At 55.2% G+C, this 23,226-nt stretch overlaps 1 protein-coding gene across 3 annotated transcripts in view; it reads right to left on the bottom strand.

Moving 5' to 3' along the window:
* Nucleotides 1–2,151: 2,151 nt before the first annotated feature.
* The window catches only part of SOX13 (SRY-box transcription factor 13), a 60,689-nt gene continuing 39,614 nt past the window's right edge, over nucleotides 2,152–23,226 (bottom strand). Inside the window, exons 2-14 of one of the 3 annotated variants that reach the window (XM_006159193.3) lie at nucleotides 15,646–15,844; nucleotides 13,932–14,043; nucleotides 13,508–13,594; nucleotides 11,997–12,169; nucleotides 11,555–11,623; nucleotides 11,039–11,153; nucleotides 7,855–7,940; nucleotides 7,451–7,613; nucleotides 6,962–7,071; nucleotides 6,765–6,861; nucleotides 6,257–6,400; nucleotides 4,522–4,738; nucleotides 2,152–3,886 (exon numbers count right to left, since the gene is read on the bottom strand). In XM_006159193.3, the coding sequence (XP_006159255.1) occupies nucleotides 3,610–3,886; nucleotides 4,522–4,738; nucleotides 6,257–6,400; nucleotides 6,765–6,861; nucleotides 6,962–7,071; nucleotides 7,451–7,613; nucleotides 7,855–7,940; nucleotides 11,039–11,153; nucleotides 11,555–11,623; nucleotides 11,997–12,169; nucleotides 13,508–13,594; nucleotides 13,932–14,043; nucleotides 15,646–15,843 (1,848 nt within the window). In that variant the 5' untranslated portion in view covers nucleotide 15,844 and the 3' untranslated portion in view covers nucleotides 2,152–3,609. Of the gene's footprint in view, nucleotides 3,887–4,467; nucleotides 4,739–6,256; nucleotides 6,401–6,764; nucleotides 6,862–6,961; nucleotides 7,072–7,450; nucleotides 7,614–7,854; nucleotides 7,941–11,038; nucleotides 11,154–11,554; nucleotides 11,624–11,996; nucleotides 12,170–13,507; nucleotides 13,595–13,931; nucleotides 14,044–15,645; nucleotides 15,845–23,226 lie in introns of all 3 variants that reach the window. The other 2 variants (XM_027776034.1, XR_003551191.1) reach the window with 2 other exon arrangements.

The raw sequence follows: 23,226 nt of genomic DNA, 5'->3' as shown, positions 1-23,226 counted from the left end.
GAGCCACCAGGCAGCTCTGCAGAGTATCCTTGGCCCTTTTGACCATTCCTCTAAGGACATGTGCACTGGACTCCCTCCAGTCGGCCAGGTAGGGTGCCTGCTTCTGGCTGCCTCCAGTGTGACAATGGCTTTTTTTCTTTAAAATTATTTTATTTAACTTTAGTTATTTTAATCTGACCAGAGAGGGACAGAGTGAGACAGGGAAAGTGAGAAAGCAAGCCACCAGGTCCAGGACTCAAACCACAGTCGGCCAAGTCACCCTTAACACACTTAACCACCATGCCACCTGCCGATGGCCTTTTTTTTTTTTTTAATTTTATTTTTTATTATTGCTTTATAGGGCATGTGAGAGACAGAGAAAGCAAGCCACCAGGTCCAGGACTCAAACCATGGTTGGCCATCAGGGAGTCCAGCACTTTAACCACCACGCCACCTGCTGGCCCCAACAATGTTTTTTTCTAATGGGGCTAGGAAAAGCCTGGAGCACCTGGGAACAGTCCTCTGTGCTGCACCCTGGAGTGTCGCCCCCCCCTTGATGTGAACACAAGCCTCTCTTAGTTCAGCCCCAGTATGTCTCACATGGACTGCCATTCAGAGGCCAGCAGGTGGCGCAGTGGTTACGATGCTTAACTCCAGCAATAGGTGGCATGGTGATTAAGTGTACTGGACTCCCACGTGGCTGAGTTTCGAGTCCCAGATCTCGTGGCTTGCTTTCTCTCACACTGTCCTTCTCTGATCAAATATAAATAAAGTTAAATAATTCTAAAAAAAAAAAATTGATGCTGAACTCCCACGTGGTCCACTGCGGTTTGAATCCTGGACCTAGAGGCTTGAAACTCACGCTGAGTGTTCGTGGATGCAAGCCCAAAATCCTGAGAGAATGGAGATGGGATTGTGGTATGGCCAAGCCTTGGGCGTGGTGTCATTTTTGGCTTTCTGTCCTCTCGTCTCGCGGTAAGCTCACATGACTATGTTAAAAATTTCTCTTCAGAAAAAGAGAAAAACTTTGCCAGTTTTGCTGACCCCATTCCATGCTAATAAGAATAAGTTTTTAGCTGCAAGAGTTGTCTTTTTATAAGTTCTTGTTAATATGCATTTTGAAGAGTTTCAGTCTAGCAGCCAGCCCTTTCAGGACTGCTATTCCTCCTCGTGAGATAATCAGCTCTTTGAGATTCTCATTCAAAACATCGTGTTGTGAGAGGTTTCACTTCATTAATATCTGGGGGCTAATAGATGGGTCAGGTGTCCACATGAGCCCTTTTCTAAGATGAGGCTCTACAGCTTTCAACAAGATGCTCATTGCGGCGCAGTTTGCGTCCTGGACCCGGTGGCTTAAACTCACGCTGGGCGCGTGTGCGTGCGTGCCCAAGATCCCGAGAGGAGAATGGAGGAGAAGGGATTGTGGTGTGGCCATCCACCATAGGGGGTGATTTCTCACTTTCTGTCTGTCTCTGTCTTTCTGGAGAGCGCATGCACCCTATAGCAAAAACTTCCCCCAATAAAAGATTCTCAGGTCAGGATGTGGCACTGTGGTTAAGGCACTGGATCCCACATGGCCGACAATGCAGTTTGAATCCTGGACCTGGTGGCTTAAAAAACACACTGAGCATGTGTGCATATGTGCCCGAAATCCAGAGAGGAGAATGGGTGAGAAGGGACTGCAGCTTAGCCATCCCCTCAGGGACTGATTTCTCACTTTCCCTCTTTCTTCACCTCTCTCCAGAGAGCACACATACTCTATAGCCAAAATCTTAAAAACAAACAAACAAACAAAAAACCTCCAAACCTTCCACTCCAAGAGGGTTTAAGAACCATGGATAAGGTTCAATCCTTTTTTCTTCAGATGAGAACAGGATCTAGAGGACCCTGACCATTCTCACTGCCCCAGGCCCTGGGGCAGGTTCTAGGGAGAACCCGAGCTTCCCGACTCCTATTCCAGTGCTCTTGGCCCTGTGTGGGCTCCCTTCCGGGCAGGCGCACTGCTTTCCTCTCCCCGTCCTGCGTGGGCTGAAGCCCCGTCTAAACCGGTTTTTTCCAGCCTCGTGCCGAAAGCTCCAGCGAGCTGCCACCAGGGGGCAGTGATGCTTGAGCTGGTGGCACACGGAATCTGGACTTGGGCCAGCCTCCCTCCTCCCGCTCAAGGGCAGGCTCTGAAATGGTCTGTCTTTATTTTTCCATCAGAAAACACAACCAAAAAGGCCAAGCCCAGTGTAAACAGGAGAGATGTGCTGGTTAAGTTATTCATCATCTTATTAACAAAATAAAGCACTATCTATGTTTACAGTCATAAAAAAGAAACAGCCTGCAGAGAGAGGGGAGCTGAGGGGTGGGGAGGGGAGGGGAAGACCCCTGTGGGCTTTGGGGATCCCTTCCCACCCTGACCCAAGGGCTATTCCAGATCTCTGGAGTTAGGTTATCAAGGGGACTGGATTTCCTTAGGGGAAGAACTTGTGAAGCTGATGGGGGCTAAGACCCTTTCCTGGGGCAGAGTGGGGTGGTGGGGAGTCCCTGACCCGGTGTTCATGAGGGAGGAACTGCTGAGGGAGCCCGTGGGAGCCCTCTCCAGGCCTCGGTCACCACAGGAAGGGCGGACTTCAGTTCCGCCCTACTCCTGGTCCCCAGGTCAGGACTAGGGCTGGGCCACAGAGCCCTGTGGAGGGAGGCTGATCGGAGCCAGCCAGCTGGCAGTCAGGGAGAGCGTGGGGGTCAGCAGGGGGTCAGGAAGGCGGATGGCCCAGGGCCTAAGAAGACCCAGAGAACCAAGACTAGGTGGCATCAGGGACAAGGACAGACACCGAGAGGGGGAGAGAGAGAGAGACAAAGAGGGCTTTGCAGAGAGACAAGGACAGCAAAACACACACACACAAGGATGCACAGAACCTGAGACACCCAGACCAACAAAGAGGTAGCAATTTGGGGACAAAGAGACGCACAGAGGCCCCCAGAGAAGCAAGTGTGGCATCAAGACCCACCCACAGGAACACAGCCATGGTGCATGGCACACGGTGGGCACTCAATAAATATCTTGTGCAAGGAATGAACAGAAGAAAACACACACACACACACACACACACACACACAGGCGCGGAGCAGCCAGAGGCACGTTGGGCTCGGCAGAGAAAGACGGCGAGGACGCAGACCCTTTTGCACACGGTACAAAGTAACCCTGCTGATCGAGGTGTGATGAGAGTGGGAAGGGGTGTTGGTCCCACAGTGGCCGGTCCAGCCATGGCAGGAATGGAAACAAAGCATGTGACCCAGGACAGGACGCGTCTGTAGCTGCCATACCCCCCCAGGGGGTGGGGTGCTGCAGGAGAGGAGGGTCATACAGTGTCCCCTGGCAGGAGCCCCGAGGGCTGGGGAGTCGGCCAGCCCAGCCAGCCCGGCCCACACCACCAGGCAGGCCTGTGCCCCTAAGCCAACAGCACCACGGGTGTGCCAGGGTGTGGCGGGAGGGGGCGCCCCCTCGCGAGTATCTACAAGTGCAGAGCTCTGCCATCTCCCGGGCACGCCCCAGTCCAGTACCGACACCGTCCAGGCGGCGGCTGTGCCCGTGGTGCTGGGTGAGGTCTCTGTCCCCAGCAGAGGGGAGGCCAGCGCACGCTGGCTTCAGTCCGTGAGCACCACCAGCTCCCCGTCGCTCTTCTCCTCGCCCTCTGAGTCCTCGTCCTCGCTGTACCGGTACATCTCGCCATCAGCCACCGAGTGCCTGTCGTCTGCGCCCTCGCCCTCCTCCCGGAGGCTGCAGGTGTTGACGATGACAGGCATGTTGGGGTCCAGGCTCTGGGGGACGTAGTGCTCCACCAGCTGCTGTGCCAGGGGCATGCCCGCTGCCCGGGGGTACAGGACCTCTGAGGAGCTCATCTGCACCTGGCCAGCCTGCGGACTGAGGGCGGAGAGGAGGGTGTTACAGAGGCACCCTCACTCGGAGTGAGCGCAGCACCCCTCCGGGCCCCTCAGGGTGAGCTCTCCCACCCACAGCCTCCTGGCTCCCCGATTCATGCCCCTGTCCCCTCGGCCACTTTCTGATGGTTAAATTCGTGTCAGCTACAGCCCTGTAGACTGTGACCGACCCAGGACATGGGCATGATCAACAGTGTTCTCAGGGGATCCCAGGGGAACCCACCTTTCAGAATCTGCCTATTTCAAATGCCCTGAGAGACTTTCTGTTTAAAGGATCCCACTAGGGTGCTGGCCTGGGCCACGTGATCTTCGCTAGCTCTGAATGTGGCAAGTCCATCAGAAACGCGACCCGCAGGCACATTTCAGGGCCCTGGCCAGCCCCCTAATCACTCGGTCCTGTTACCCATATCCTCAGCCACCGAGCGCCCAGGCACGCATGCAGCTCTGCGGTCCAGCTACACAGACCACACACACATGTACAACTCTCACACAGGGTGGGCAGATGCATACGTGGCACCCGAGTCACGCACAAAGGCAAGCCGTACACCAGCCCCAGTCACTCACGAGCTGGGCACGCGCGCGCGCACAGGCTCTCGGCCCCGCGGGGGGCCTGCTCACGGGATCACGTAGCTCTGGCGGGCGTCCTGGCGCCGGGTCCGCATCAGGGCCTTGTACTCGCCCACACGCAGCCGCTTGCCTTCCACGATGCAGGTGCGCTTGGGCCGCGGCTTGTACTTGTAGTCGGGGTACTTCTCCAAGTGCTGCCGGCTCAGCCGCGCCTGTTCCTCGTAGTAGGGCTGCTTCTCCTGGTTGGTCATGGACTTCCAGCGGGAGCCTGGCCAAGGCCCCAAGACAGGCAGTCAGCGCTGCGCTCCGCTGGCCGCCCCCAGCCCCCTGTGGGTCTCGGAGGCCCTGGGGGATGATTTCTCACTTTCCCTCTCGCTATCTCTGTCTCTCATTCCCGCAAGCACACATGCTCTGGGGCAAAAAAAAAAAAAAAAAAAAAACTCTTTAAAAAAAAAAAAAAGAAAAAAAGAAAGGGACCAGCAGATAGCACAGCATAATGGCTAAGTCACTGGACTCCCACAGAGTTGACCATGGTTAGAGTCCCAGACCCAGCAGCTTAAAACTCACACCGGGCACGTGTGTGTCCGAGCACAAAATCGAGAGAGGAGAATGGAGAAGGGATTGTGGCGTGGCTATCCCCCAAGGGGGGTGATTTCTCAATTTATGTGTCTCTGTCTCTCTGGTGAGCACACGTGCTATAAATAAGTAAATAAATAATAAAAAAATAAAGGCTTAGCCTCATGCACTCCCCAAATAAACCAGTGACTTCCGGGAGGCCTCTGGTCTGCTGGATTTGCACAAAGAAAAGAGCAGCCACCCTGGCCTCCATGACCCGTCAGGCTCCCAGCTCAGGATAGCGTACTTAGTGTCTAGTGGACAATGGACCTGCATGGACACTGCAGGACCCTCAGTTTTGGAAACAATAGCCTCTTCTAGCCCCATCTGCCCTGTTCTGCAGCCCTCCTCGGCCTCCACTCAGGAGTGATTTAAAAAACCTTTCTACCCAAAGCTTAAGAACACTAGCCTCTCCTGTTTTCTGCCAGAGTCAGCTCCAAGCATCTGGGCAAACAGCAGAACAGGTGAGGGTGAGACCCGGGGCGAAAGCACGCGCACAGGCCAGCTCTGCAGTGCAGGAGTGTGCTGCTCTAGAAAAGCCGGGTCCCATATGGCGACCACAGCATGGCCAGCCCGGACCACGCTGGGCATGATCAGGAGTGCCCTGGATCCGACGCACTGGAGGACTGGGGAAGGGGATCACAGGGTGACCAGACCCTGCAGGGTGCTAATGTCTCTCACTCAATATTCAAGCAAACAAAAAGAATGGCCGACCTCGGGGCTGGGGGTTGAGGTGGCAGGAGCCCACGTAGCCAACTGACCATGAAGTTCAAGTCCTGAAACCAGCGGCCTGAGAAATATGCTGGGCACATATGCAGGAGCCCCCAAAATCCCAGAAGGGGATTGTGGAGTGCCCGTGCCCCACAAGAGGTACTCCTGCACTCTGTCTCTCTCTCTCTCTCTCACCAGTAAGTGCATGTGCCCTCTGGCAAAAGCTTTTAAAAATGTACACTCATGCGCGCACACACTCCGAGTCCTTGGGGTCAGGGGCTACCAGAAGAGCCCTGCAGTGGTTACAAGAACCAAGCCCCAACCGCCTCCACACCCGACCAGATTCCGGGTGTGGAATATCACCCAGCAAGCCCGAGTAGCCCCAGCTGGCTCCTGCACCAGGTCCTACCAGCCCAGAGCCCTGAGTGTCCGGAGCCCCAGAGCCTAGAATGGGCCTTACCTAGGATCTTGCTGATGCTGGAGTTGTGCATGTCCGGGAAGGCCTGGAGAATCTTCCGGCGCTCGTCCTTGGCCCACACCATGAAGGCATTCATGGGCCTCTTGATGTGGCTGTTGTGTCGGGACTCAGGGAAGGGGCGGGAGCCTGGGGGCAGGGTCAGAGTCAGCTGGCACTGCCTAGGGAAGGGAGAGTCCCCTAGGCGTAGTGTGGACTTCCCCTGCTTGACCACTAGGGGGAAATGCAGAGACTCCCAGAGCACCTGCCTGGGAGGAGCAAGGCAGCAGCAGAGGGTGGCAGCAGAGGGCAGAAACACAGGAAGTGGAGCCACATGGGCCCTCAGATGACAGCGTGGAGGCCCAGTAGGCACAAGATGCAGGAAAGCAGGCTCAGAGAGCTGACAGGTGGGATGGGGCAATGGAGGCATGCACACCCGGAGACACCAGGGTCAGGAGGGACGGAGCCAGACACCAGCTCTCACACCCTGCAGCCCTGCGCCCAGAGCTCTCACCGTCCACGTCACAGCTCAGCATGGCTTCTTCCAGCGGGTGTACACAGCTCTCCTCCAGTCGCTCCTTGGCTGGGGACGAGTCCAGGTTGATGAGGTCCTGGGGCCGACAAGGACAACCTCGCATCAGCCCCTCTGCATCACCCCGCTCCTCCCCCACGCGGTAGTCTCAGACCCTGTCTTCACCCACTGCTCTTCACCTTCCGGAAGGGAGTGCTGGGGGAGCCTTCCAAGGCCCCGCTGTGGCTGTGCAGCAGCTGTCGAGCATCCTGGATGGCTTTGGTGACAGCATCCCCCTCACCAAGGAAGCCTAGGAAAGGGTGGTGGGAGAGAGGAAGAGGAACTGAGAGGTCCTCCTGGCCTGAGCCCAAACTCCAGAGGCCCCGCCCTGCCTGCCACTTCCATGGGTTACCCAGGTAGCCGCCCCTTGTCCCTCCGAGGCAGCTGTACTCACACCCCCAAGGGGGTGCCATCTTCCTTGGCTGTCGCATGGCTGGCACTGTGCGACTCAGGGGCCTGAACCCCTGACCACAGTACCAAAGATGGGCCTTCTGAAAACTAGCTTAACCCCTTGCTTTATAACAGCGGGAACCCAGACAGGGTGGAGAGGCAGGCCGAGGTTCTTTCAAGCCTCTGGTTCTCCTCTGAGAAGGGGCTGGTAGAAAGGGTGCAGGCGACAGAGGGCTTACCCAGAGGCAGGCCAGGAGGGCTGGACTGCAGGTCCCGCATGGGGGCCCCATGGCTGGGAGGGCGGGGTCCACAGCCGCTCAACTTCAGGCCAGGGGAGCTGGAGGTGTTGGACAGCTCAGTGGCCTTGGGCTTGGCGGTGAGGTTCAGGGGCTGGGAAGACTCCTAGGAGAGCAGAAGGCCACAGTGAGAGACACCAAGGAAGACCCGTGCAGAGGACAGAGAAGAGCACACCCAGAACAGACCGGAAGACAGACAGGAAACGTGACAGGAGAACCAGAGCGAAGGATCCCAGGGTTCACTGGGGCACTGCACACCCCACAGTCCCCCAGGAGGGCAGCTGGCCAGCCTTGCCAGGGAGGGAGCCCCAGGCTGCGAGCCCCAGGCCGTGGGCAGGAGGCAGTACCTGCAGGGGGTGGTGGGCAGCCACGGCCCCAGGCCTCTTCAGCACTGGGGCAGGGGGGCCATGCAGCAGCGGCAGCGGGTACTCCACTGTGGAAAAGGCGGCAGGGAGAAAAGTCCTGGATGAGCACAGAACAGCATACGCCTGCTTGACGAGGCCCCAGCACCACGAGGTGGGCAGGGCCCGGAACTGGCCAGCTTGGTTCCAACCACTGCCCACCCAGGCCCCGAAACACCACGGGGAAACCCAACCCCTAGCCCCTTGTCCCCACTGCCCTACAGACTGACTGGCAACTTCACCCTGTTCCTGCCCTTCCCAGCCCCCTCTAAAGTTTCCCAGAGACCACACGGTCTGACAACAGGTGCAGCTTCCACTCATTCAGCAGACACTAAGGTTCTGGACCTCCTCTGTGCAGGTACAGAGCAGCCGCCTGCTGTGTGGCACGCTAAGCACCATGTCACAGTAATCCACGGTGTGGCATAAAATGGGCACATATGTCAGTGTTCCATGTTACAGATGGGAAAGAAGCACAGACCTTAGAAGGGAAATGGGTTGCCTTCAGAGCCATTAAATGGCAGCACTAGGATTTGAACCCAGGTCCTTTAGATTCCAAAGCCCATCCTTCCCCTCTACATGCACTCTCTCCTATCTACCCCACCTCACACACCCTCAAACAGGCCCAGTATCAAGCAGTTGACAGTTGAGGTGAGAGACAAGCCATGCATGTGTACGAATGTCCAACCACATGGCAGGTGGAGATATGGGCACACAAGAACCTGGGCCCCGCTAGGGGACAGCAGGCTTCCCGGGGGAGCTGCGACGTGAGCTTGGGCCTGCAGGAGGGCAGGATTCATGGTGGCGATGGCGTAGTGGGGGCTGTGAGAACGAGATGTGGGGAGTGAGACGGGCGCGTGGACACGGGCAGCTCAGGCATCGGGACTCCGTGCTGTGCACCAACAGCCCCACCTGAAGTTCGTGAGCCAGGAGGGGTGTTATTCAGTCAGCTGACAGGCACCTGGCAGCCTGCAGGACCCCTGCCTGACTGAATTCTGGGACCAACAATGCAGGAGGCAGCCTCGCCAGCCCCGGTCTCCGGAGCCTCTTTCCAACCCTCCTGTCCAGAGTATTCTGTGGTCCCGACCCCTGGCCAGGGCACTGCTCTCTTCCCTTTCGAGCTCTGCTCCACATTCATCTGGAGTTGTGATGGCCTTGTGCCTTGCCCTGTCCTCGACCTGCAGAGCCCCCCCCACTTCGACTCCCCCCGCAGCTAACTGGAAATGTCCTTCAACACAGGGCCTGCTGGAGCCCACCTGGGCTGCTGCGACCAAGTCGTATGAGCTGGGTAGTTGAAACACATGAGAAATCCCTTCTGACAGTTCTGGAGGCGATCCGGCCCTACCTTGAGTCTCGCTTGTATCTGCTTTAGGTGACAGATGGGATTTTGGACTTTAAACTTTTGAGTTGATGTGCGAACAAGTTAAGACTTTTAGGGCACCTGGGATAGAATGCGTGCATTCTGGGGGCTGGCAGGTGGCGTGGGGGTTAAGGGCTCTGGACTCCCATGTGGTGGACTGCAGTTCAAGTCCTAAACCTGGCGGCTGGCTTTCTCACTTTCTCTTTCACTGTTCCTCTCTAGTCAAATTAAAATAAATAAATAAATAAAGTTAAAAATAAAAATAATTAAAAGAAAAAGATTGAGTGCATTCTGCATGTGAGAAGCACATGAATTTGGGGGGCAGGGGCAGGATACTATGGTCTGAATTGTGTCTCCCTATAATTCATACATTGACACTAATCCCCATGGGACAGTATTGGAGGTGAGGTCTTCTGGATGTTAGTACTAGCAGGTGGGGGCTCATGCATGGGATACTGCCCTTCCAATGGCCCCCAGGAGCTTGTCCACCCACACAGCTACAGCTAGAAGGTGCCGCAGTGAAACAGGTCCTCGGCACACACTGCATCTGCCGGCACCCTGATCACGGGCTTCCGGACTCTGAAACTGAGAAACAGCAGCTGTCTGCAAGCCGCCGTCTGCGGCACTTCGTGACAGCAGTCCCAAGTAGACAGGACCTGACTTCTCAGTCGGCTGAGTTCCCCTCTGCCCTGCCCCTAGTGCCTGGTACGAGCAGGCAGGAGCAGAGAGCAGCGGGGCTGACAGCAGTGGGTACCACGGGCCCCAGGCCTCAGGCAGCCTCCCAGAAACACTATGGAAGGTCCCCTTCCTTCTCTTTCGCACTTGCAGGACAGGGAGGGTAGGCCAGAGGGAGTGGGCTTTAAAGCTCTCCCTACCCCATGGGGCAATGAGGCAGCATCTCTGCCCCACTAGGGAGCTCAGGAATTCTCTCTGGTTCAAGTACTGGACCTGTGGCTTGCTCTCTCTCTCTCTGTGTAAGTATGTTCTAATCAAATTAAAATAATAATAATGGGTACAATTATTATTTTTTTTTTAAAAAAGAAGCCTTCCCAGACTCCCTAGTTACCGAGATCCTTCTCTTTCTCCCTCCCCAATCTGTACATTCCTTGAGATCAAAGTTCGTATTTTATCACCTCCACGGTGCCCCAGCAAGCGCCGAGTCTGAAGGAAGTCTGCCTGCTCAAAGTCACTGATGGGAGAGAAGATGGGGTGGCAGCTGCTAGAACCGGGGAGATACAGACTTCTGCTCATCGCCGAGAGACATTTAGAGACCAGCAGGCAGTAGTGGGTCAGGCACTGAACTCCCGCATGGCTGCCTGCGGTTACCTGGCAGCTTGAAACTCACGCCGGGCATGTGTGTGTGCAAGCCCAAAATCCCAAGAGGAGAATGAAGGAGAAGGGACTGCGGCATGCCCATCCCCTTTCTCTCTCTCCATCTGTCTCTCCAGCAAGCGCACATGCCCTACAGCAAAAATCCCCTCCCCAACAAAAGGAGTCCAAATATTCATATGCTGTACAGGAAATGCTGCGGAACCAGGCAGGCTAGACCCAGATGGCGACATCCTCTCCCATCTGGAAAGCACTTCACAGTTTTCTTCTCACTGTCCCAGTGTAGTTCGGACAGAAGAGATCATTCTTCCACCAGACAGATCTGAAGCTGAGGTCCAGAGGGCCATAGCAGCTTCCTGGGTAGGAGCGGCTCTGGGGCTCCTTCTCGGACCTTGGGACAAGCCAGCCTCAGCTGTGGCACCCCACCACCACCACCACACTCACCTGGTTTGCAGGGCACGGGCTGAATGGGCAAAGCCAGCTGGGAGTCAGGGGTGACAGGCAGAGGTTGGTGGCTTGGGGGGAAGGCTGGGATCATGACGTAAGGCATGTTGACCTGCTGAAGGCAAAGGAACCCTGTGTGCGTCCCCAGGGGCCCAGAGAGCTGCCCAGCGGTGTAAGCCTCCGATATGGAGGGTGGGCCCAGGAGGACAGGCATAGAGCATGGCCAGTCTTCAGAAGGATCCACCTGACCTCGTGCCACCACCAGGGCCCCTGTCTACCTGCTGCCCTCCAGTCTCAGCTATGGAGGAGAACATTCTGGGCCCCTCCTTTAAACAGGGAAAGGAGACAGGCTGGGGACTAGGGCAGAAATAAGGGCCCCCACCATGGGGTCAGGCGGAGTGATTCTCCTGTGGGCATGTTAGCTTGGGCCACATCCACTCCCCGCCCTTGTCCTCGGCACTTTCTAGGAAGGCGCCAGCCCGGGCCTGCTCTTCACCCCAGGTCCCCTCTCATTACCTGGATCTGCTGCTGGAGGAGGTTAATCTTGTGCTGCTGCTGAATCAGCTGCTGCTGCTGCTTAGCGATCTGGGAGGGAGAAGGAAGCCAAGGAGCCCTGGGCATCAGCCTTGGCACCCGCTCCTTGCCCGGAGCCTGCCCCAGCCCTAACCACACCGTGCCATTTACACTGGGGCAACCATGGAGAAAGCTAGGGGTGGGGGAGAAACATACCCTCAGAAGTGATTCTCCTTGTATGGGAGCTCACCCTGCCCAGAGGAGGAGGAGGGCTGATCTCCCTGTAGAGCCCTTTAGCACCCTCCACACCCCGTACCCCCAGTAAGAGCTTATGAATCAGCCAGAGGTGGGACTCTTACAGCCCCAGCCTGGGAGGCGCGCCCCCAGGGTGCTCCTCTCTGGGCCCCTCCCCTGGAGAGAATGCCCAACACTCAGGCGTGCCCACCTGCTCCTGCTGCTGCCGGGCCAGCTCCATCTGCTGCTGCTGCTTCTCGAACAGCATGGCAGCCATGTTCTTCTGCTCTGCATGCGCCGTCAGAAGCTGGTCCCGCAGGGTGGACAGCTGGTGGGTCATGACCAGAAGTTGAAGCTCCTTCTCTGCCAGGCTCTCCTGGGTCCCTGTGTCACAGTGAGACAGCCACCACTGAGGGTTTTAGTTTGTTCCTCTAGCCACCCATCCACACAGCCACCCACTCACTCATCTACCCGACGTGTCCCAAGCAGTCGCCATCCCAGGCCCTGTTAGGGGCAGAGCAGCCGAGATGATGAGACACTGTCCTCATCTTGCCATCTGACGACTAGCTGGCCTAACAGTTCCCCGCCATTAGGTGCCAATTACAGGCCTTGGACATGCTGATGGGGGCCTCTTGGATGTCCTCGAGTGCCCAGTGCCACTGGGCCAGGGTGGACAACCATTTCACGGGGGCCTAGCACATGCTCAGCTTTGGAATGGGACAGGGCTTGGTCCAATTTCCCATTCCCGCCACCCCGCCTGTGAGCTGCTGGGCTAGATGCCATGCCTCTGCACTCGAGGGCTCTGTTTTCACGTATTAGCAGGCTCGGTGACAGTCCTTTCTCAGGTGACTGCCAGGTCCTCTTGTCTAGGATCCAGCAAGCGGTTTCCACCAATAATGGCCGGTCTGAAGCAGCAGTTTATGCCCCAGGGGCAGGCCACAGAACACCTGCATCACAACCACTCAGGGATGCCCGGGCCTTCACCCCTGGGGCTGTCATTCAGTAGGTAGCAGGAGAGCCTGGGCATCTGTGGGGTGTTTTGTTTTTTGAATTTGTTATAGGGCAAGTGCACTCACTGGAGACAGAAGGGTAAAGGAGAGAATGAGAAACACCTCCCGGGGGGATGACCACACTGCAATCCCTTCTCCTCCGTTCTCCTCTCGGGACTTTGGGCACATATGCACATGTGCTCAGAGTGGTTTTCAAGCCACTGGGTTCAGGCCTCAAACCACATAGTTGGTCATGTGGGATCCAGCCACCTGAATGACCATGCCACCAGCTGGCCCCCACGTTTTATTGAAGTTTTTTCTGTGAGTGTGTGAGGTCAACTGCACTGGGAAACGGTCACTTCAGGAGCCCACACTGAGCCCCTGGTGGCTTGGATTTACTTTCAGCAGTGAAGGGGACTTCCTACTCATTTTCCAGTTAGATCCCGGAAGTGGCCACGCCATGCCTGCAGTCACGAGGGTCCCTGGGAAAGGCCCAAATCCATGCCAGAGGAGCTGAGTCTCTCAAGCTCCTCCTGCATGAGGATGAGCCAGATCTGATGGCTGTGAGGGGTGGGGGAGAGGGTGGTGACCCTTAGGGCTGGCAGGGGCCATGTGGCACAGGGCAGGAGCCAGGGTACCAGGAGCCCCCAGCATGCATGGCCAGGCCAGGAGAAGGGAGGGAAGTGCAAACATCCTGGCCCTACCCGCCACCCACCCCCGACACGGGCTTCACCTTTGACATCTTTGGTCTCCACAGAGTTCCTTCCCAGAAACCTCTCCTTCCAGTCACTGGACAGAAGCTTCTCAATGGCTGGCACGACTGGAAGACACAGAAGCGATGAGGGACAGCCATGCTTACAGTGCTGCCCGGCTTGCCTCCAACCAGGCAGGCGCTGAGCTTCTTGCTTATTTTTTGTTTTTGTTTTTTAAATTACCAGAGGGTGTATGCACTCATGAGAGAAAGAGAGAGAGAAAGAGCCCACAATGGGGCATGGTCACACTAAAATCCCTTCTCTATTTCTTCACCCTGTTGGAATTTAGGGCACAAACACATCTGTGTTTTTCAAGCCACCCGGGCTAGGATTTGGGCCACACAGTTGACCATGTGGGACTCTGGCTTCCTTAGCCACCAGGCCATGGGCCCAGCCCCATCTTACCTTCTTTTAAGTTTCGGTTGAAGTCCAGTTTCTCCTGGCTTCCAGAAGCAGCCTCAGAGGCTCCTGCTTTCTTGGGCTCTGGGGACCCATTGGTCTCTGGAGAGCTACAGTCCTGCAAGGCACACTGAAATGTCACTGCCTCCCCAGGAGGAGGACAGTCCGCAGGGAGAGGTCAGACCCCAGAGATGTCCCAAGGGGACTCTAGACTCTACCCAAGCCCTACCGCCCTACCCTGCAGCCCTTCTCCCCCAGCTCCCCAACCGTGGCTCACACTTCACTTGATATGTTGGAAAGAACAAAAGAGTCGAAGACAAAAGATGGGGTTTCGGTCTAGGCCGGTGACTCACAGGTGCTGGATCCCAAACAAGTCCCTGAGCTTCTCTGAACCTGACTTCCCTCTTCTGAAAAGGCAAACACTAATTCCTCCCCTGTTGCAGGATTGTCACTGGATCAAGGGAGTTAGCACATGTGGAGGTTTGCCAGTGCAGAGCCAGGGTCCATGCCAGCTGTTAAGTCGGGTACTAAGGATCACTCCAGCCGGGCTGGCTCCTCACAGGGCCCCCACCCACCCCTCCTTAGGAATCGCTCCTTACTCCTCTTCTCATCTAACTCCTCATCCTTTAAGGCCCAGCCTGAGGTCTCACTCCTCTAGGAAGTCTTCCTTGATCACCTCTCTCTCCTCCAGGATGGATTCCTCCTTAGAGCCCAAGAACTCTCCTATTTTCACTCATTTAGCTTTTAATTATACATTTCTTTTTTACATCTCCTGCATAAAAATCACAGAATTTTTTTAAAGGCCTTTGCTATAGGATGCATTTAGTCACAGAGAGAGGGAAAGTGAGAAATCAACCCCCCGGGGTGATGGCCACACCAGAATCCCTTCTCCTCCATTCTCCCAGGATTCTGGACACGCACACACACAAATGTGCCTGGCATGATTTTCAAGCCACCAGGTCTGAGATTTGAACTGTGGTTGTCCATGTGGGGAATCTAGCACCTTAACTACTATATACTACCTGCTGGCCCCAGGAATCACAGAATATTTAAGAAATGCAAGAATCCTAGGGAACCAGCAGTTTAGCATAATGGCTATGTTGCTGGACTCCCACGTAGTTGACCACGGTTCACGTCCTGGACCCAGTGGCTTAAAACTCACGCCGGGCGCGTGTGCGTGCGTGCCCAAGATCCCAAGAGGAGAATGGAGGAGAAGGGATTGCAGCGTGACCATCCCCCCCCGGGGGGTGATTTCTCGTTTTCTGTCTCTATGTCTCTCTCTGTCTGTCTGGCAGGTGCATGCGCACTATAGCAAAAATCTCTCCACAAAAAAAAAGAAAAGAAATGCGAGAATCCTGACTGATGGGGCCATTTTCTGTTTAGACCCTGAATTTGACTCTTGCTTGAGTAGTGAGGCTGATTTCCCCAAACTGCATGAAAAATCTGGTAGGTAACTCTACAGAGAAATTCTCAGCAAGTATATCCCACCCCACCAGCTAGTCCTTAGGCACACAGACTGGATCTCACGAAGGTGAGCAGCCGCTGTCGGGCGTAAGGAGTCCACGCTGCCCTTACAGGTGACCTGTTGGAGGCTTCCAGCCTGAACTCAGCGGCCTCTCCCCACTCCTCCCTGAAGCAACCTTCTGTGAAGTCCACCCTTCCTGCAGCCAGGGGCAGAGGAGGGACACTGACCCAGGAGCCCACGGGAAAGTGCGGGCACCTGGGCTGGAGCTTGCAGGTCAGCACTGTCCTGAGAGGCCCGGGCTGGGTCTCCAGGCTGGGGTTCAGCAGCGGTGGCTGAGGCCTGGGGGACTTCGTGGGCAGGCTCCTTCTTCTCCTCGGACTTGATGGTGCAGTTCACCATGGTGCCAACGCCATCCAGGGCCAGCTGTGCAGAGACGGGGCTCCTCATGGACATCCTGGAGATGGGGACAGTGCGAGCCACGGTGAGTCCACATCTGTGCCCCAGAGGCAGAGACTCCAGACACAGTGTGTCTCCCAGCACCTCAACACCCCTCAAACAGGGACACCAACAAATGCAAGCTTACTTCTGGAACCCACAGAAAAACTAGAACAGCTCTTCTACCCCTTATAGTGTTTTGGTTTTTAGAAAGAAGGCCCTAGAGAAGAGGAGCTCCCATCTTTGGCACTACCTGTCCCTTGTGACGTTAGGACTAGTGACATTTGGGCTTCCTAACTAAGGAAGCCCTAGATTGTCAGTTGGCTGCTGCTAAGCTGAAGAGTGTATGTGTATGTTTGTGTCTGGCTGTCCCTGTGTATCTCTGTGCATATATATACCTATTTGTAATTAGTTACCAAACTCAAAAAGCAAGAAATGGCCCACAAATCTGGATTTGAACTTTCAGCAACACTGCTGTTGTACCAAAGACTGACTGGAACTGAGTCGCACTTCTTATGAACAAGCCATTCGGCCTTAGTCGCTGCCACCCCCTACTGCCCCCCAAAAAAGAAATTAATTATTAATTACCTTACTTAAGACACTTACTCTTTTTTTTTTCTTATAGGAGAGAAGAGGTTGAAGTGAAATATTCTTATTTTATCAAAAGTGAGAAAATAAAAAAAAAATAAAAGTGAGAAAATAAATAAGCTGAGAAGTCAGTAGGGTTAAGATCAATATCTTCTGGTATCTAGCTAGAGTCTCAGTGCAGGCATTTGACTTTGCAAGTGGGGTTGAGCAGCTGGTGCACCTGGCAGGCTCTCCCCACCGGGCTCCCCTCCTGTCACACCATGGCCTGGGGTTCTACAGGACCTCAGGAAGTGGTTTCCAGCAGTCACGCCAGGCTGGGAAAAGAGCAGCGGGTGCCACCCTGCGAAGTCCCTGGGGCAAGTACCCAGAGATCTGCTCTGGGCTCAGGGTACACTACGGCAGGGCTCCGTGTGACTCTGGACAATTACTCAGTCTCTCTAAACCTTAGCTTCGTTGTCCTGAAAGTGAACCTAAGAGTTCCTACTAGACCAGCCTGTGGCCTGGTGGTTGGGGCGGTTGGGTCCTACATTGCCAACCATGTAGTTTAAGTCCAGGACCTGGCACCTTGAAAAATATGCCAAGTGCATGTGTATATACTCAGAATTCCAACAGGAAGGAGAAATGAAGGTGAAGGGATTGACTGTTACCCATGGAGGAGTGCTATCTCTCACTGTCTCAGCAAGTGCATGCACTCAAGGAAAATTAAAAAGAAACAGGGCCAGCAGGTGGCATGGTGGATAAAGGAGCTGGATTCCCACATGGCCAAGCATGGTTTGGGTCCCGGACCTGGTGGCTTGCTTTCTCACTTTCCCTTTCTCTCTTTCTGTCTGTGTCTAGTCAAATTAAATAGAAAAAAATAAATAAATGAGGCCCTACCTTATAGGGTGGACGTCGAGTTGGAGCATGCATGGACATTTACACAAATGTGTTTAAGAACAGTCCATGCTGCTAGGAGGGGGCTGTCTGTAAAACCACTGGTACTGACGGTGCAGTATGGGAACCAGCAACCTCAGCAGAGCTAGGGGGTTTGCTTGAGAGGTAAAGAGATATGGGACCAACCCACAGCTCAGAATCTCGGGGCAAGGCCAGGGAACTGTTTCAACAGGTCTTCCAGGTGATTCTCATACAGACTAATTAGCGATGCATTGTTAGAACTTAAACGGCTCAAGAACTGTTTTACATGGGGATTACATTGAGGGGGAGGGCAAATCAGATACAATAAAACATCCTTCGAATCAATCACAGGTACAGCATGATGTTTGCATATTGCATCAACTCTGCAGATGCATCTGAATAGATTGCATCAACGCTATATACTGTTTCTTATAAAGTATACAATGACTCACCCGATGTGACAGCGCCACATACAATAGAGTACAGGACAGGACTTTAAATGAAATAGCGAAGAGTATTGTAATTGAGTAAGATATATACGTGGCTATGGTTTGGATTTGACTCCACCCTACAAATCAGACCAGACTACCTTCTCCTGCTCACATACTTCCAAAGTGCAAGGGCTACAGCAGGACCCAGGACAGGGCCCTGCAAGGGGAGGTGAGAGGGGCCTACCTGACCCTAAGAACATCAGCCCATCTCACCTAGAGGAAGAAAAAACAAGTCCCCAGTTCGCCCTGGGGTGCCCTCCCACCACCCAGGGGCCTGGAGAGCGTCCAGGAAGCCGGTGGCTCAGCCCATCCGGGCACCAGGAGGGGCTGGGGCGAGAAGCTGGGGTGGAAGGAGTCGGGGAGGGGTATTATCCTGAAGCCAGGGCAGCAATTACATAACAAACAAACCCCGGGCTCAAGCTGTGAATTAATCAAACCGCTGAAAATAAAACCTTCCTCTCAGGAACTTCAGACAAAAGAAATGAAAACAACCAGGCTGGCTGGAAAATAAAAGGCAGCAGTGCTGAAAGGGGGACAAAAGGAAACCAGACAATAGGGTGTTGGACAAAAGCAATAAAGCCAAAGGGAGTGTGACAGGCGCACAATGCAGGCCTGTGGGCTTCTGATCCCAGCCGGCTCCGCGCCACCTCGTCCCACACCCTGGCGGCCGGGCCACCGGGTGGCAGGGTGGCCTCCTCCCTCCGGACTTGGGTCCTCAGGGCTTTTCTCCTTCACTCAGCCTTCAGGGCCTTCCAGCTCCTACCTCCAAGCCTTCCTTCCCATGGCAGCCCTGAGACCCCAGCAGCAGCCGCATTACAGCGGCAGCGGGGAGTGTGGTGAGACGCGGGCACAAAGGATCAGGCCTCCGTGGCTGGGGCTGGGGCGGCTCCATGGAGGCGGTCATCTGTCCTAATTAACCCTAGGCCCACGGTGCAGCACCACAGCCACCACAGAGCCACTGGCCACACGTGGCCACCTGGTTGTTGGCCGTCCCAGCAGAAATGGGCTGTGAGTGTAAAATCCACCCCCTGGGTGTGAAAGGTGTAGGAAGAACGCAGTGCAGAACTGCTCGCTGATGAGCACACACTGACTGCACGTAGAAATGCCATTCTGGGGAGCAGGTCAGGTACATCACTGGGGTGCTTTTTCAACTGTTTCTTAATACGCTTTTTTAAGTTTTTGTTTGTTTGTTTTTTGTTTGTTTGTTTTTTTGCCATAGTGGCTTCTCACTTTGCAGAGAGAGAAGGTGAGAAGCCACCCCCCCCAGGAAGGATGACCACTCCACAGTCTCTTCTCCAGTCTCGGGATTTTGGACAACACGCACACACACCTGGTGTGATTTTCAAGCTGCCAGGTCTGGGACTGAAGCCACGGAGTTGGCCATACGGGACCCACGGGCTTAACCAGCACGCCACTTGCTGGCCCCTTTTTCCACTTTCTAATGTTTTAACTGACACGTGGCTCCCGTGATGTTTCTGCTGCATGACTTGCATTCGGACACCTTTACCACTGACACTTAACCCTGGCAGTACCTCAGGCCAGGCGATGGGGATTCCCTGTACAATGGGGAGCTTGCCTCCTGGGACTCCCAGGGGCTCAGGCTAGGCCTCCAGCTCAGCTTTTGGTAACAGAGAAAACGACTCCTAGAGACCAGCCAAGTTGGCTAGGAAGAGTCAATCTGTTCACCAAGGCTTGTCACCCAAGAGATGAGCCTGCAGCCCAGGACCCTCCTCCTCACAGGCAACCAACTCCATGGCTGGGCTGGGCCCTGGCCCTTAGTTGGTCTCCTCTGGGCTGTTGGAGAAGCCACAGTCCAGACTAGATGGGCATCTCCCAGGGAGCACCCCCCTAAGTCTCGCCGCCGTTAGGGGAAAGGGTCCTTGGGCACCTCCCTTACCTCCCTCTCCCGGTCCCGGTCCCGGTCCCAGAGCCCAGACCTGCTAGAGACGTGCAGCTCCTGGCCTGCCCTGTCCCCACCTGCCATGGCCCACAAGAGTCTCATGAAGGGCTTCAGTGCCAGGCTAATCCTAACCAGCCTAGAGAGCAAAGCCAGGAGCCAAAGTCGTCTGTGACAAGCTAAGACGGGCAGAAAGGGGGACCAAAGTAGAAGAAGAGCCAACAGGAGTCCCTGCTGCCTGCAGCCAAGCATCCCTGCACAGGTCGCTTCCTCTGCAGGCTCGTCTGTAAACCACAGGAACTGGGAGGTCGGCAACGGGACGGAGTTTGGCTTTCGGGTCACGTCTATCCCAGGATGCTCTAAAAGTGAAGGGGAAAGCCTCGGGTCTGAAGACCTAGACACTTGAATCCCAACTCTGATTGTTAATGTTGTTACACTTGATCAAGTAATTTAAACCGAGTTTCAGTTTCTTCCTCAGTAAATGGGAATAAGAAAATCCAACAGGGGGCCAGCCTATGTGGCACGGTGGTCAAGGCAGCTGAATCCCACATGGCTGACTGCAGAGTTCCAGCCCCAGACCCGGCAGCTTAAGAAACACACGGGGGGAGGGGAAGGACTAGCGGTTAGTGTAACAAAACTGTGTCGCTGGACTCCCATGTAGTCGACCACGGTTCGAGTACTGGACCCAGTGGCTTAAACTCATGCCGGGCGCGTGTGCGTGCGTGCCCAAGATCCTGAGAGCAGAAAGGAGGAGAAGAGATTACAGCGTGGCCATCCCTCCTGGGGGGTGATTTCTCGCTTTCTGTTTCTCTGTCTCTCTCTTTCTGGTGAGCACACGCACCCTATAGCAAAAATCTCTCCAAAGAAAAAAAGAAAAGAAAAAAAAAGAAACTCACCAGGCACGGTGTCTGTGTGTGTAACCAAAATCCTGAAAGGGGAATGGAGAAGGGATTGTGGCACCAAGAGGAAGAGGGGCAAGCCCTCTATTAACGACCCGATCAAATGTGCCTGTTTTACATTCTCACGGCAAATTGAACTTGGCCTTCGCAGTATTAATTCTCGCCACAGTTGGTAATGCTACCTTTTCTTCTTTAATGTATTCCCAACTCACCCTGTAGCCCGAGCATTCACCCACCCCACCCAGAGCGCTGTGAAATACACCTGTTTCTGCTCATCGTGCAGCCCCAGAGGCTAGCACAGCTTCTGGCACACAGTAGGAGCTTAATAAACACCTGTGCCGTGACAGAGAGCACGGCTCAGCAGCACAGCCCGCGCAGCCTCGGTGCGTAGAGGGACTGTATGCTCTCCACCATGAGGCAGGTGTTCGAGGCTTAGTACTATTTTCCGCCCCCTCCCACTCCCGAGTACCCTCCACTGCCCATCTGTGGGTGACCTAAATCAATCCCTCCTCAGGGCAAAGCAAGTCCGTTTCGTTTTTTTAAAAGAGATTTTTGCTATAGGGCACATGTGATCACTGGAGAGAGAGAGAGACAAAAAACGGTATCACCCCCTAGGACGGACGGCCACCCCACAATCCCCTCTTCTCCTTTTTCCTCTCAGGATTTTGGGCACACACGCACACATGCCGGTGTGAGTTTCAAGTCACTGGGTCCAGGACTCGAATCCACATCACCTGCTGGCCCCTCCTTTGTTTTTACCTTGGGTTGAGAAGAAACATTTTCCTCACTTTTTGGAATTTAAAGACCCTGTTAGAGCACTCAAGTCTCTTCTTTCCTGCAGACTAAACTTTCAAATTCCTTTATCTTTCCTCACAAAGCACCTGCATGGTTTCTCAGGAGAATAACAGGGGCCAGCAGGTGGTATGGTAGTTAGGGCGTTGAACTCCCATATGGCTGACCACGGTTCAAGTTCTGGACCTGGAGGCTTGCCTTCTCATGCTTCCTCTCTCTCTGGTCAAAAACAATAATGTTGATGTTGAAAAATTAAAATTACATAATTCTTTCAAAAAATCACTTATATTAAAATTTAAAAATCAATCATTACAACTTCCCCTCTCCCCAGATGCCCAGAAGTCAAAGGCCCCTCAGCCCACAGGAGATGTGAGTTCCTGGGCACCACAACTCCCACCCTAGTCTGATGCCCCTGGTCCCAGTCAGTGGCCACAAGCCACGGGACACCGCCGGGACACCGCCAGACCCCTGCTTGGCGGTAATGCTCCAGAGCTTGGTCTCCTCCTCCTGCCCAACCTTCCACGTATGTGTGAGTGGAGAAATGGAGGCCCAGAGATGTCAAGTGCCCGTGTTGCGAGGCAACACCACGGCCGGACTAGAGTCAGAAGCCCTCTAGGCCAGCCTAGCCACAGGCCGCGTCCCTGCCCTGCCCCCCTTCCCTTCTAGAAACCCACCTGGAAGGCCCTTAGCCGTCTTCCTTTCTCCTTGGCCTGATCACGCCCGAGTGTCCTTATGAAGGGAAGGCCCCTAAGAGGGGCGCTCTGGCCACCCTGCCCTTGCTGTGCAGAACCTCAAGTTTGCGCTGGTGCCTGCCAGGCCCTGGGGCCCCCAAGTCCAGTGCCTGGGACGGGGCATAGAGAAGCACCTGCCCCAGAGAGGGCTGCAGGTGCAGCTGTCTCCTTTCCCCTCCCCAGACCACACCGAGCCCCTTCCTCCCCCAAACAAATCGCCAGCCACTTCCTCTTCTAATCAGGCAACGACAGACACTGCTGGATTGGAATCAAAGGAGTTTTCACTCTCAGCCCTTCCTCCCTCCCCCCCAAAGAAATAGCTAGATGCAGAGAGAGATAAATGCCAGTCATGGTAGCATGACGGGTGACTCAGACGCAGGGTACAGGAAGGCAGCTGGACAGACAGGCAGGGCCCAGGAGCGCCCGCGGCTACACTTCCCACTGGGCATACAGCAGACCCCCTTCCTAGGCTTGCCCTGGTGGATGGTGCCAAGGGGCATGGCCAGAGAGGGCCACACATCAGTGTCAGACAGGGCCTGGTCCCCTGGGAATGTCACTTCCTCTCAAAGCCCCAGAGAGCAGAGAGCTGCCCCAAACAATAGCCCAAGGCGTGGGTGCCCAGAACAGTGCCCCATGCCACATCCTGCCATTCTTCTCCCAAGCCGCACCCTGCCACCCTTCCTGGCTACGCCCAATCCTATCTCTCCTGTTTATCCAAGCCGGGAGCTGGGCTGGCTGCAAACTTGGGACAAAGCTTCCCTGAGAGTTCCCCTCACCTTTTCCAGCCTGAGTGGGCCCCAAGGGGTATCAGATCCAGGGCATGGCCCAGTCTGGCCTAGCCCAGCTTGGGGGGCCATGGCCAGCACTCCCAGTCCCTCACTATTTCCGGGCTGGCCGGGGTGGTATGCACCTAGTAGAGCAGCCACCAGCAGATGGAGGCTTGACCTCCAGAGGGTCGTCCTCCAGCCTGGGAGAGGGGGTGGCCACCCCACCAGCACCTCTGGTACACAGTCCCAGCGTCAGAACTCAGCCACCCCAGGCATGAAGGAAAGGAAGAACCCGAGAGAGGCTGTGGCTGCCCCCGTCCCCCCCCGTGGCCGGGTTTCGGG

This window comes from Tupaia chinensis, unplaced genomic scaffold (assembly GCF_000334495.1).
Source record: "Tupaia chinensis unplaced genomic scaffold, TupChi_1.0 Scaffold000627_1, whole genome shotgun sequence".
Lineage (NCBI taxonomy): Eukaryota > Metazoa > Chordata > Mammalia > Scandentia > Tupaiidae > Tupaia > Tupaia belangeri.
The sequence above is the reverse complement of the archived record's forward strand: the minus strand, read 5'-3'. Positions and strand labels throughout refer to the sequence as shown.